The sequence below is a fragment of the Bubalus bubalis genome, chromosome 20 (assembly GCF_019923935.1).
Source record: "Bubalus bubalis isolate 160015118507 breed Murrah chromosome 20, NDDB_SH_1, whole genome shotgun sequence".
NCBI classification, from domain to species: domain Eukaryota; kingdom Metazoa; phylum Chordata; class Mammalia; order Artiodactyla; family Bovidae; genus Bubalus; species Bubalus bubalis.
Window position 1 is genome coordinate 11,466,029 of NC_059176.1, and position 14,455 is coordinate 11,480,483.

Below are 14,455 nucleotides of genomic sequence, written 5' to 3' on the forward strand. Positions count from 1 at the left end.
TAGTGTGAACTCTTCGGCAAACACTTTTTTTCAAAATAATTCAGAGACCTCTAAAGCTCACCACTATCTGTCCTTCACCTTTCATTCTTGCTTTATGAAACTTTTAACTTGCAGCATGTTCTCTTGGACCAGATTCAGCCTGCTCAATGCAGAGTGTACAATGTACTCAATATTTTGAGCTATAAATCTAATTTGCTTATGCATAATAACTCCTTAGTCAAGAGGATCTACACCTGTTCCCTTCTACAAGTGTTTAACTGGTATTCCCAGGTGACATACTAACAAGCTTAGGTCAGTTAATATCACTTTAGTTGAATGAGAAATTAAACCTAAATTGTATAGACTTAATTCCACTGAAATTACAGAATGAGCTGAGAAAAACAGACACGAAAAAGCTTCCTTTGTTTTTGAATCACATACACTACTAAAAAAAAGCAATTTCTCCATTCACCTCTATAATGTGTTTATATATATATATATATATATACACACACACACACACACACACACACACATACACACACACCCACACACCCACATATATACACAAAATATATCCATACTGCCTGCATAGAAATCTGGGCATCTTATAAAAATAACATGTTATATCCCTGATCTTCATCACTGGAAGCATGCTGTATATGCCTAAAAATAAAACCCAAGGGCACATAACAACAGTATTTTAAACACATATAAATTAATTTAAAAAAATCTTTTTTAAGTTAATCCAAACAGAAAGCCAAAGCAAAGTCTATAAAACTCACTATTCGCAAACAGAACCCCCAGTACTATGTAACCTCCTTGACCTCATTAGTAGGTAAGCTCCCTGAGGACCCAAAAGGCATTATCTGTTGTGTTCATTCAAGTTCTATTACAGAACACTTTGCATATGGTACAAATAAATAATAAATAGTATGCATCAGATATTTAATATTATATATTAATAATCAATATTAAATAAAGAAAAGAAAGTTCTAGTAGATCAAACATTTTATTAGTAGCAGGAAAACTAATCTGAAGGAATTTAGAAAGGAATTAAATGTAAAACTAAAACTGCAGTGGCCATAATCCAATCTTTATTTGATGATTCTTGAGCAGTCACCAAAAGGTGACTATTAAGACTATCAGTTAAATCGTATTATCAATGTTCTAGAAATACTATTAATAATATGTTTATGTCAACAGAATACCAAAAAAGATTGCTATGATTTTACAAGACTAAGATTTTTTTTGAGCTACTGAAAACATAATGTTTCTACTGAGAAAATGATTACAGAAAACTCTGTAGTTTAAGATCTAGATTTCTCCATTTCCATCAGCTAAGTTCTCTAAATATTTTCAAAATAATTCAAAATATTTATAATACTTCCTCCACTCAGTGGTTAGGTACAAAAGATCAGCCATCCAAAGCTCTGAAATTTTCTCCTGGCAATGACAACGTACTACTGGGAAAACATGATGAATTCAAATCTTATTTCACAGCAACTTACTCTAACTTTTGGCAAGACTCTCCGAAGTGTCTCAGCAGGGTTCTGTCGCATCAGAAATGGAAGATTCGCAACCACGCTTGTTCCCTGGATATCCTGACCAGCACTTACAAAGAAAACACAAATTTAAGATTTGTAACTATAAATTTGTGATTATAATTTACATTGTAAAAGGCAGGGATTAACTTGAAAACAACTGCTTTTAATAATGAACACCAAACTTCTGACAATTTTAAACTTTAAATGTATCAATTAGATATAAAAATTAAGCCAGAGATGAAATTTCATTAGGTAAATCTTACAACAAATACATGGAGATATTAATTATGTTTATGCTAAAACATGATTATCTACACGTCTTATTGAAAAAATATTGAGACCATTATTAAATACTTACTTTAAAATTCGACCTCATTTTCCCCTATGACCTGCCAGTTTGCTATACTTTATAAAAATAGATCATTACAGTAAAATACTAATAATCATAACAACAGCAGGGACAGCAACAAAATTAGCTATAGCAGAATCATACAACTTTCTTCTAGTACAATGAAACAATCTGTTGCACTCCACTGACTCCGAGTTGCCAGAAACTTAATAATATATATACTCTATATTTTTAAAAGTCAGTAGGGTGTATTTATATGGTACCTTTTTGATACAGCATTCATTAGGTCACTAAGGTGTTACCAAAACAATCTGTAATACTCTAGCCGCCTAAATACTTCAAATTCTTCTCAAGAACCATTTTCATGTAAAAACTTACTTGTTTTTAAAACATAAGCTAAGCAACATAAGTTGTGCAAGTAACTTGAAACATAGCTATAACAGATGTCATTAAATGTGGTGTCACCTCAGAAAGAAATTCCACCTATCCTTAACTGATACTAATTTGAATGTTAATTACTGATGCCATAATATTTAAGTAAAAATGATTTTAGTTAACTCTCCAAATGGAATTATTTGTTAGTACACGTATATAAGGCCTTAACAAGGGGAATTCCCCGGTGGTCCAAAGGTTAAGACTCCGTGCTTCAACCGCAGAGGTCATGAGCTCAGCCCCTGGTTGGGGAACTAAGATCTCATATACCAAGTGGCACAGCCGAAAAAAAGACCTTAATATGGCTTTTTTAAAGAGTGTTTTCAAGTATTATTCTATTTGCTTCAGTGCTTTGTAAATTCTGCTAATAAGCAGCATATTCTGACTAAATGAAGCTGCCCTTCTGTGGAAAAAAAAGTCTTTTCCCTGCTGCAGTATCTCTGTTTAGTCGCTTAGTCACGTCTGACTCTTTGCGACCCCAGAGACTGTAGCCTGCCAGGCTCCTCTGTCCATAGGATTTTTCAGGCAAGAATACTGGAGTGGGTTGCCATTTTCTCCTCCAGGGGATCTTCCCAATCTAGGGATCGAACACGCATCTCCAGTGTCTCATGCACTGCGGGCAGACGCTTTTCCACTGAGCCACTGTTACAGTATGGTAGGCTGCAAAATATAGGTCAGTACAATCTTTCCACTATTCTCATCACTCTCTAAGTGAATGCTTTAAGAGACAAAATTCAAGAAGGAAAGAGAAGGGAAGGAAAAAGGAGAGCCATGCCAAGGTGAGGAGAAGATCAAAAACGGGAAAATAAAATTGCACATAAAAGTACTACTTGCAGCTGGTTGAATGGTACATATGTGTGTGTGCTCAGTCACTCAGTCGTGTCTGATTCTTTGCAACCCCATGGACTCTAGCCTGTCAGGCTCCTCAGTCCATGGAATTTCCCAGCCAAGAATACTGGGGTGGGCTGCCATTTCCTACTCCAGGGGATCTTCCCAACCCAGGGATCAAACTCTTGTCTGCTGTGTATCCTGAACTGGTTCAGTTCAGTTTAGTCGCTCAGTCGTGTCCAGCTCTTTTCGACACCATGAACCGCAGCACACCAGGCCTACCTGTCCATCATCAACTCCTGGAGTTTACCCAAACTCATGTCCATTGAGTCAGTGATGCTATCCAACCTTCCACACTTTACATCTTCCTTTTTACAACCATTAAATTTCAAGACCCTGTGCATAGCAGTACAGTGTCCAAATCGATTGGTTCTCATCCTCTGTTGTCCCCTTCTCCTCCTGCCCTCAATCTTTCCCAGCATCAGGGTCTTTTCAAATGAGTCAGCTCTTCGCATCAGGTGGCCAAAGTATTAGAGCTTCAACATCAGTCCTTCCAATGAACACCCAGGACTGATCTCCTTTACGATGGACTGTGGATCTCCTTGCAGTCCAAGGGACTCTCAAGAGTCTTCTCCAACACCACAGTTCAAAAGCATCAATTATTCTGTGCTCAGCTTTCTTTATAGTCCAACTCTCAAATCCATACATGACTACTGGAAAAACCATAGCCTTGACTAGATGGACCTTTGTTGACAAAGTAATGTCTCTGCTTTTTAATATGCTGTCTAGGTTGGTCATAACTTTCCTTCCAATGAGTAGTTCAGTTCAGTTCAGTCGCTCAGTCGTGTCCAACTCTTTGCGACCCCATGAACCGCAACACGCCAGGCCTCCCTGTCCATCACCAACTCCTGGAGTCCAGTGAGTAAGCATCTTTGATTTCATGACTGCAATCACCATCTGCAGTGATTTTGGAGCCCCAAAAAGTAAAGCCTGACACTGTTTCCACTGTTTCCCCATCTATTTCCCATGAAGTGATGGGACCAGATGCCATGATCTTCGTTTTCTGAATGTTGAGCTTTAAGCCAACTTTTTCACTCTCCTCTTTCACTTTCATAAAGAGGCTCTTTAGTTCTTCTTCACTTTCTGCTATAAGGGTGTCATCTGCATATCTGAGGTTATTGATATTTCTCCTGGCAATCTTGATTCCAACTTCTGCTTCTTCTAGCCCAGCTTTTCTCATGATGTACTCTGCATATAAGTTAAATAAGTAGGGTGACAATATACAGCCTTGAACTGGTAGGCGAATTGTTTACCACTGAGCCACCTGGGAAGCCCAGGTTGAAGAGTGCCCTCCCCCATAAAATATATCTACTCCATAATCCTGGAAACTGTGAATGTTATCTTAATTTGAAAAGGGATCTTGAGATAAAGAGCTGGTCATGGATTATCCAGTAGACTATAAACCAAATAACAAGTGTCCTTAAAAGAGACATTCAGAGAAGATAGAATAGGAGGCAATCTGGCCACAAAGCAGAGACTGGAGTGATGTTGCCACAAGCCAGAGAGTGCTGACAACCACCAGAAGCTGGAATAGACAAGTAACAGATTCTTCCCCAGAGCCCCTCTGACACCTTGATTTTGACTCAGTGGCTACTGATTTCAGACTCAGTTGCTATTTTTAGCAACTACTAGTTGCTAAAAAGAGACTTAGCAGTAGCAGCAGCAGCAGTTGCTTAAAAAGTACTTGCTACCTTTGGCATCCAGAACTCTCAGAGAATACATTTCTGTTATTTTAAGCCATCCAGTTTGTGATGATTTACTACAACACCATGAGAAACAAATAGACCACTAAAGAACTAAAAGAGGAGAGAAATACCTGAAAAAGGAATGTTTCATCTGACAATGCCTGGGCCAAAGCAGAAGATTAGCAAAAGTCTCTTAAAAGGATGGATGAATGGATAACTCATTGCATGAACTGATGTCACGAATATTTAATATGAACATTCAGTAAATTTTATTTACTTACTTTGCAGTTAGGAAAATATATGATCACTAATACCTCATAGATAGGAAGGCAAAATATTTCATGGAAATAAAAGCAGGAAAAAAATTAAATGGTAGATTTAAGACCCTAAATAAATAGTTACATTAAAGGTAAATTATCTAACTATACCAATTAAAAGACAGGGATTGGCAGAGTGGATTAAAGGACCTGACTCAACTAAATGCAGCCATAAGAAACTAATTTCAAATATAACAATATCAGCAAGTTGAAAGTAAAGGACAGAAAATGATATAACACAGAAATATAAACCAAATTAAAGCAGTGGTGGCCAAATTAAGATCAGATAAAGTCAAGACCCTTGTAAAGAAAATCACCAGAGGTAGACAGGGACATTGATGATAAAATGATAAAAGAGGAAATCTACCAAGAAGACATAGCAGTTCTAAATGTGTATACATCAAATATAATTGCAAAATAATTTGAAACAAAAACTACAGTACTGAAAAGAGAAGTTGTCTAGACAAATACACAGGTAGATGGAGACTTTCATACTCCTCTCCCAACAACTGATGGAACTAAACAGAAAGTCATCAAGGACATAGAACTCAACAACAACCAACAAGATCTAATTAACTTTTATAGAACACTCTCCATCCAACAACAGTAGAATACACATTCTTTTCAAGTGCTCAAAGAACATACACCATGAAAAACCACATCCTGGGCCATAAAACAGTCCTTTTAAAAACTGAACTCATACAAAGAGTTCTCTCTGACCACAATGGAATCAAACTAAAAATCAATAATAAAAAGATAACAGAAAGCTCTCTGAATTCTTGGAAATGAAACAACACACTTCTACATAACTGTGTCAAAGAGGACAATTTTTCAAAATACACTGAATTGAGTGAAAATGAAATACAAAATATAAAATTATTATATTTATAATAATAAATGTATACATTTATGAAAGGAAAGAGGAAAAGAGGCAAAAATCTCAAATTAGTACTCTAATTTTTCATCTTGAGAACAAAACAGTCACAATGCAAGCAAAGGAATAAAAACATAAAACAATAGAAAAAAATAAATGAAACAAAGACTTGGTTCTTTTAAAGGATCAATAACACTGATTAACTTTTACCAAGACTGACAAAGTAAAAATGAGAGAAGACACAAATTACCAATGTCACAATTAAAACAGGAAATATTGCCATAGTCCCCGTACATATCAAAAAGATAATATGAGAATGCTATAAGTGATTCTACACACATAAAACTGAAAACTTAGAAAAAATAGACCAATTCCTCAAAAAACTCAAACTGCCACAACTTATCCAATACAAAAAAACATTATTTGAATAGTTCTACAACTATTAAGGAAATTTAATTCATATTTTAAAACTCCTGGAAAAAATCTCAAGGTTCAGATTGTTTCACTAGAGAATTCTACCAAACATTTAACAAAGAGTTAATACCATTCTACACATTCTCTTCCAGAAAACAGAAGGGGAAAGAACACTTTCTGAAAGCACTTTAAGAAGCTCTTACTATACTGATAACAAAACCTAGAAAGATTAAAATACCCGCACAGAGAGAACAATATCCCTCATGAATATAGATGCAAAAATCCTTAACAGAATATTAAAAAATAAAACATAGTAATACATTAAAAGAAGAATTATACACCATGATCAAATGGGATTTACTGCAAGAATGCAAGGCTAGTTCAATATTCAAAATCAGTGTAATCCATCATATTAACAGGTTAAAGGAGAAAAATATCAAAAGTATCAATGCAGAGGGAATATTTGACAAAATTCAACACATGAACACTGAAATTACAAACAAAATACCATTTACAATCCCTCAAAAATGAAACACGAACAAAATTACAGGACTCATATGCTGAAAACACAATGTTAAAAAAAAATCAAAGCAGACCTAAGTAATTAGAAAAACAATCTATGTTCATAGATTGAGAAATTCAGCATAATAAAGATGTCAATTCTCCCAAATTGGTGTATAGGGTTAATGCAGTTACCATCAAAATCTTAACAAGATTTTTGGGCTGTAAACAATATTTTTCTAAAATGTATATGGAAAGGCAACAAAACTAGAATAGCTAAAACAATTTTGAAATAGAATAATGTGGGAAGAGTCTGTCTATTCAATTTTAAGACTTGATATATTGCTACAGTAACCAAGACGGCATGGTATTGGCAGGGGAATAGATACATACATCAATGAAACAGAAGAGAAAACCCAGAAACAACCTCCACATATATACACACTTCACAAACATGCACAGCTGATTTTTGACAGAGGTACAAAGGCAATTCAGTGGAGGAAAGAAAGACAGCCTTTTCAACTAATCATGCTAGAGCAGCAAGAGGACACCCATAAGGCAGAAAACAAAACAAAAACCCCCAAACCTCCAATAAAAATAAAACCAAAATGCCTTGACCTAATGAATCTATAAAATGTAAAACTATAAGAACTTTTTAAAAACTCAGGAGAAAATCCTCTAAATCTAGGATTAGGCAAAGAGCTCTTAAATTTGACATCGAAAGCAGGATCTATAAAAGGAAAAATTGACAAACTGGACTTTATTGCAACTAAAAACTTTTGCGCTGTGAAAGACTTTGTTAAGAGTTAAAAGACATGCCATAAAGGAGGAGAAATATTTGTAAACTACATACCTGACAAAAGAATAATATCTACACTATAAAAAGAACTCTCAAACTCAACAGTAAAAAAAAAAAAAAAAAAAAAAAAAGGCACACAATCCAGTTAGACAATGGGCAAAAAGAATGAAGAGACTTTTTAATGAAGATGATATACAGACTGTAAATAAGTACATGAAAAACTTCAATACTGTTAACTATAAGGTAAAGTAAACCCACAATGAAGTATCACTACACTAAATCACTCATTCATTGATGGTGGAAACACAAACTGGTACAGCCACTCTAGAAAAAAATTGGTAGGTTCTTAGAAAACAAAACATGCAACCAGCAACTGTACTCTTCAGCATTTATTCCAAAGAAACGAAAACTTAGGCTCACACAAAAACCTGTGGATGAATGTTTTGAGTGGCTCCATTTGAACCAAAAAAATGTCAACAACTTATATATCCTTAAATGAGTGAGTGGTTAAACACACTGTAGTCCATCCATACCTACACAATGCTACCCAGAAATAAAAAGGAACAAAAAATATTGACAGATGCAACAACCTGATGAATCTCCGGAGAATTATGCGAATGAAACACTAGTCAACCCCAGAAGGTTACATACTGTATAATTCCATTTATATAACATTCTTGAAACAGCAAAATTATACAAATGGAGAAAAGATCAGGTGATTCCCAGAGTCTGGGGCGGGGGCAGGAGGAAAAAGATGTGACTACTACAGTGTAACATGCAGGATTCTGGGTGGTGGAAAGCCTACCTGTCTTGATTGTATTGATGTCAATATCCTGGTTGTGTACCATACTACAGTTTTTCAAATATTAACACAGAAGTGTTGGGCAGCACCCCATAGGCCAACAAACCTTGAAGTTGCCCAGCCTCAAGACAGAAGAAACAGCACAGAGACAGGGACAGAGACATCAGCAATTTATTGGATAGGGGATCTTTCATGGCTGAAACAAAGGGTCCTGGAGCAATACTCCACCGTTTATAGCAGACGGCAGGCAGGGCATGGTAGCAATCTTTGCTTTTTCCCCGGAAAGGCTACCACTAAGAGGGGGAACTGACATCAGGTTGGCTCCTCAGTTACCAGGGAAAACAGCATCTGGGGCACTTCCCTCACAGCTCCTCAGTTAACCACTACCACAAGGGCAGATGTCTCCCTTGAATAAAACCAGGGCATAGAGCCATTCTGGCTTAAGGATTAGCACAGTCACTGCCTCAGCAGGCGGAAGCACAGTCGCGAGGCAGGGTGCAGGTGAAGCAGGGACGGGTCAGGCAGGGCATGCACAAAGAACAAGCCAACAGCCATGTGGGTGAAGCAGATCTGGCTGACTCTATTATTTCTTACAACTGTCTCTGAATCTATAATTATCTCAAAATAAAAAGCAAATTTTTTAAAGATCAATGTGACAATGTTTTTTTAAAAACACATATGAACACCTCAACAGATGTAGAAATCTGACAAATCCAACATTCATTCGTGATTTAAAACTATCATGGGTGGGATGAATTGGGAGATTGGGATTGCCATATATACACTACCATGTATAAAACAGATATCTAATTAGAACCTACTGTATAACACAGGGAACTCAATGATCTGTGGTGACCCAAACAGGAAATCTAAAAAAGAGTGGATATATATGAATGTATAAGTGATTCACTTTGTTTACAGCAGAAATTAACACAACACTGTAAAGCAACTATACTACAATTAAGAAAAAAAACGACCAATAAAGTAGAAATAGAAGGAAACTTCTTTAACCGGATAAAGGGCATCAGTGAAAAACTTATGGCTAACATCATACTTAACCATGTAAGAATGAACGTTTTCTCACTAATCATGAACAAGGTAAGAATGTTCAAATTTACTGCTTCTAAAATTCAATATTGGGTTAAAGGTTTGAGTCAGCGCAATAGGCAATAAAAAGAAACAAAAATTTTTGGTAGAATTCAGCTGTGAAGCCATCTGGATCTAGGCTTTTGTTTGCTGGAAGATTTCTGATTACAGTTTCAATTTCCATGCTTGTGATGGGTCTGTTAAGATTTTCTATTTCTTCCTAGTTCAGTTTTGGAAAGTTGTACTTTTCTAAGAATTTGTCCATTTCTTCCACGTTGTCCATTTTATTGGCATATAATTGCTGATAGTAGTCTCTTATGATCCTTTGTATTTCTGTGTTGTCTGTTGTGATCTCTCCATTTTCATTGCTAATTTTATTGATTTGATTTTTCTCCCTTTGTCTCTTATGAGTCTGGCTAATGGTTTGTCAATTTTATTTATCCTTTCAAAGAACCAGCTTTTGGCTTTGTTGATTTTTGCTATGGTCTCTTTTTTTTTCTTTTGCATTTATTTCTGCCCTAATTTTTAAGATTTCTTTCCTTCAACTAACCCTGGGGTTCTTCATTTCTTCCTTTTCTAGTTGCTTTATGAAGACACAGATGTATAGAACAGTTTTTTGGACTCTGTGGGAGAGGGAGAGGGTGGGATGATTTGGGAGAATGGCATTGCAACATGTATATTATCATATAAGAAACGAATCGCCAGTCCAGGTTCAATGCAGGATACAGGATGCTTGGGGCTGGTGCACTGGGATGACCCAGAGGGATGGTATGGGGAGGGAGGTGGGAGGAGGGTTCAGGATTGGGAACACATATACATCCATGGCAGATTCATGTTGATGTATGGCAAAACCAATACAATATTATAAAGCAATTAGCCTCCAATTAAAATAAATTAAAATTTAAAAAAAAGAAACAAAAAGCTTACAGATTGGAAAGGAAGAGGTGAAACTGTAATGTACAAAATAGCTAGTAGAACTAATAATGAGTCTAGTGGTGTGGCAGGATACAAGGTCAATATACAAGTCAACTATATTTCCATATACTAGAAAAGAAAAAATCATAAACAGTAGGAGGAATTGGGGGATTGGGATGACACACATACACTATTGATCAGTTCAGTTCAGAGGCTCAGTCCAACTCTTTCAACCCATGGACTGCAGCATGTCAGGCTTCCCTGTGCATCATCAACCCCTGGAGCTTACAACGTCCATCAAGTCGGTGATGCCATCCAACCATCTCATCCTCTGTCATCCCCTTCTCCTCTTGCCTTCAGTCTTTCCCAGCACCAGGGTCTTTTCCAGTGAGTCAGTTCTTGGCATCAGGTGACCAAAGTATTGGAGTTTCAGTGTCAGCATCAGTCCTTCCAGTGAATATTCAGGACTGATTTCCTTTAGGATTGACTGGTTGGATCTCCTTGCTGTCCAAGGGACTCTCAAGAGTCTTCTCCAACACCCAGTTCAAAAGCATCGATTCTTTGGCACTCAGCTTTCTTTATAGCCTGCTCTCACATCCATACATGACTACAGGAAAAACCATAGCTTTGACTAGACAGACATTTGTTGGCAAAGTAACGTCTCTGCTTTTTAATGTGCTGTCTAGGTTGGTCATAACTTTCCTTCCAAGGAGCAAGCATCTTTTAATTTCATGGCTGCAGTCACCATCTGCAAAGATTGGGAGCCCAAGAAAATAAAGTCTCTCACTGTTTCCATTGCTTCCTCATCTATTTGCCATGAAGTGATGGGATCGGATGCCATGATCTTCATTTTTTGAATGCTGAGTTTTAAGCCAGCTTTTTCACTCTCCTCTTTCACTTTCTTCAAAAGGCTCTTCAGTTCTTCTTCGTTTTCTGCCATAAGGGTGGTGTCATCTGCATATCTGAGGTTACTGATATTTCTAATCCCTGCAATCTTGATTCCAGCCCAGCATTTCACATGATATACTCTACATATAAGTTAAATAAGCAGGGTGACAATATACAGCCTTGACGTACTCCTATGCCAATTTGGAACCAGTCTGTAGTTCCATGTCCAGTTCTAACTGTTGCTTCTTGACCTGCATACAGATTTCTCAGCAGTCAGGAAAGATGGTCTGGTATTCCCATCTCTTGAAGAATTTTCCACAGATAATTGTGATTCACACAGTCAATGGCTTTAGCATAGTCAATAAAGCAGAAGAAGACGTTTTTCTGGAACTCTCTTGCTTTTTCTATGATCCAACAGATGCTGGCAATTTGATCTCTGGTTCCTCTGCCTTTTCTAAATCCAGCTCAAACATCTGAAAGTTCATGGTTCACATACTGCTGAATCCTGGCGTGGAGAACTTTGAGCATTACTTTACTAGCATGTGAGCTGGGTGCAATCGTGTAGTAGTTTGGACATTCTTTGGCATTGCCTTTCTTTGGGACTGGAATGAAAACTGACCTTTTCCAGTCCTGTGGCCATTGCTGAGTTTTCCAAATTTGTTGGAAATACATAAATTACTTTTTTTTTAAAGAATAAAATTTTTTAATTAAAAAAAAATTTTAAAGACTTGAGAGAAAGTCATATATTGGGTTCAGTCTGGTTTTTCCATAATAGCATATGGAATACCCGAACGAACTTTTTGGCCAACTCAACATATAAATTAAAAAAAAAGAAAGAGATCCAACATACTTTTAATAGGAGTCCCTAAAGAAGCAAAGCAAGGAAATGATCAAAAAAAAAAAATTACTTGAAAAGAAGATTCAAAAGAGCACACCGTATACCTGAGAAAATCAAACCAGCATAACCAACATTGAAAGGTGTTACAGAACTTAAAAAAAATCCTTTGGGCTTCCAAGAAAATGAGCATGTTACTTAGTAATAGAAAGAACATACAGCTTGTCATTCAACCTTGACAGCTATAAGATATTAGAAAAGCACATAATAACCTATAGGTGACACTGCTTACTATAAATAGAACATGAAAAAATATAAAAAGTACACTTAAATTATAATTATCATAAATCTCTATCAAACCATCAGGATTTCCAGACAGATCGGTGGTAAAGTATCTGCCTGCCAATGCAGGAGATACCAGTTCGACCCCTGGGTGGGGAAGACCCCCTGGAGGAGGAAATGGCAACACACTCCAGTATTCTTGCTGGGAAATCCCATGGACAGAGGGGCTGGGCAAGCTACAGTCCATGGGGTCGCAAGGAGTCGGACATGACTAAGCATGCACGCATGCTACCATCACCAAATGGAAGGAACCCAGAAATAATCAGCATAAGTTTAAGTCAACAACATAATATTCAGTTTATTGCTATGTGGTATGGGATATGTAATTTTAAAATAAATGCTGATCAAAAAAAAAATAAATACATAAATAAATAAATAAATAAAATAAATGCTAATCAATACTAGACTTTTGCTTGTTTTTTACAAAATAAGCTTCCTACACTTCAAAGCCTACAACTTCCAACTGAAAGGCACAGGGAACAGTCCTCCTGGCTACAACATGAGCTCCTCTTTTCTGTCCTAACCATGTTATTCTTTGGGGTATGTTCCTTTTCTAGGATACCTATTCAGAAACAAGAGGACACAATCCCACTCACTCTGAAAACCACTCCTCTAAAACTGAAAAGAACTGGGTCAATCATCTAAGCTGTACACTAGTGGCTAAAAAGGAAAGATAAGGAGGGGAAAAAAAGACCTAGTGAAATAAATAAATTTAGGACAGCTGTCTTTTAAATTAATGCTACTAATTATTTTATTCCCATTGAGGGAATGCACCTATTTCAGAGAGCCTTTTATAGTAATATGTTAAACCAATGAAAAATAAGTCAATCCACTCAAGCATTTTTTGGTAAAATAGAAGGCTTCTCAGTCTCCATTGTCATCCCAGTCCTGCCACCGTCATGGGCAACTTCATTCAGCTGAATGAGGAACAGCTAGTTTTGACCCCCCTAACACAATGAGATCTGGCTCAAATTTTACATTCCCTGATGCTTAGCACAGTATGTAGCACACAGTAAGGGCTCCAAAAATACCTGTTGATTTAAAGTGAATTTGTCTCCACATCAGCAACCATTGTCAAAGGCTGGATCACATTACCCAGAAATGCTCCATCTCTAGAATCTCAAATTCCATGATCTCCTTTGCTGCCCATAACCTCTTATCTATTTTTCTATTACTAAATCCATCTTTTACCCTGATCACATTTCTAATCCCTTCACTTCCTACTTATTCTCCAGTTTCTAATATTCCTCCTAGCGTCACTTTCTTCCTTGGCAGCCTGATGCTCTCTTTTACTTCAATTACACTCTCACCAGTAAACTTACTTCTTCAATTCTTCTCCTAATTACAACAATAAAAATAGTATCTAATATACTATATGCTAGGCATTATGCTAATAAACACCTTACTTGAGATGTATTATTAGAAGTATGAAGGCTTCCCTCATAGCTCAGCTGGTAAAGAATCCACCTGCAGTGCAGGAAACTCCGGTTCGATTCCTGGGTTGGGAAGATCCACTGGTGAAGAGATAGGCTACCCACTCCAGTATTCTTGGGCTTCCCTGGTGGTTCAGCTGGTAAAGAATCCACCTGCAATACGGGAGACCTGGGTTCTATCCCTGGGTTGGGAAGATGCCCTGGAGAAAGGAACAGCTACCCATTCTAGTATTCTGGCCTGGAGAATTCCATGGACTGTATAGTCCATGGGGTCACAAAGAGTCGGACGTGACTGAGCAACTTTCACTTTCCCTTTCACTAGCTCCATTCCAGAGATGAGGAAATCAGGGCTTAGAATGATGAAAGTAC

General features: G+C 37.0%; 1 protein-coding gene across 6 annotated transcripts in view; it reads right to left on the bottom strand.

Moving 5' to 3' along the window:
• The window catches only part of PPP4R4 (protein phosphatase 4 regulatory subunit 4), a 101,231-nt gene that overhangs the window by 59,194 nt on the left and 27,582 nt on the right, over nt 1-14,455 (bottom strand). For 5 of the 6 annotated variants that reach the window (XM_025271819.3, XM_025271820.3, XM_025271818.3 and 2 more), the window contains exon 3: nt 1,491-1,593. In XM_025271819.3, coding sequence (XP_025127604.1) covers nt 1,491-1,593 — 103 coding nt within the window. Of the gene's footprint in view, nt 1-1,490; nt 1,594-14,059; nt 14,198-14,455 lie in introns of those variants that run through there. The other variant, XM_044932737.1, reaches the window with a different exon arrangement.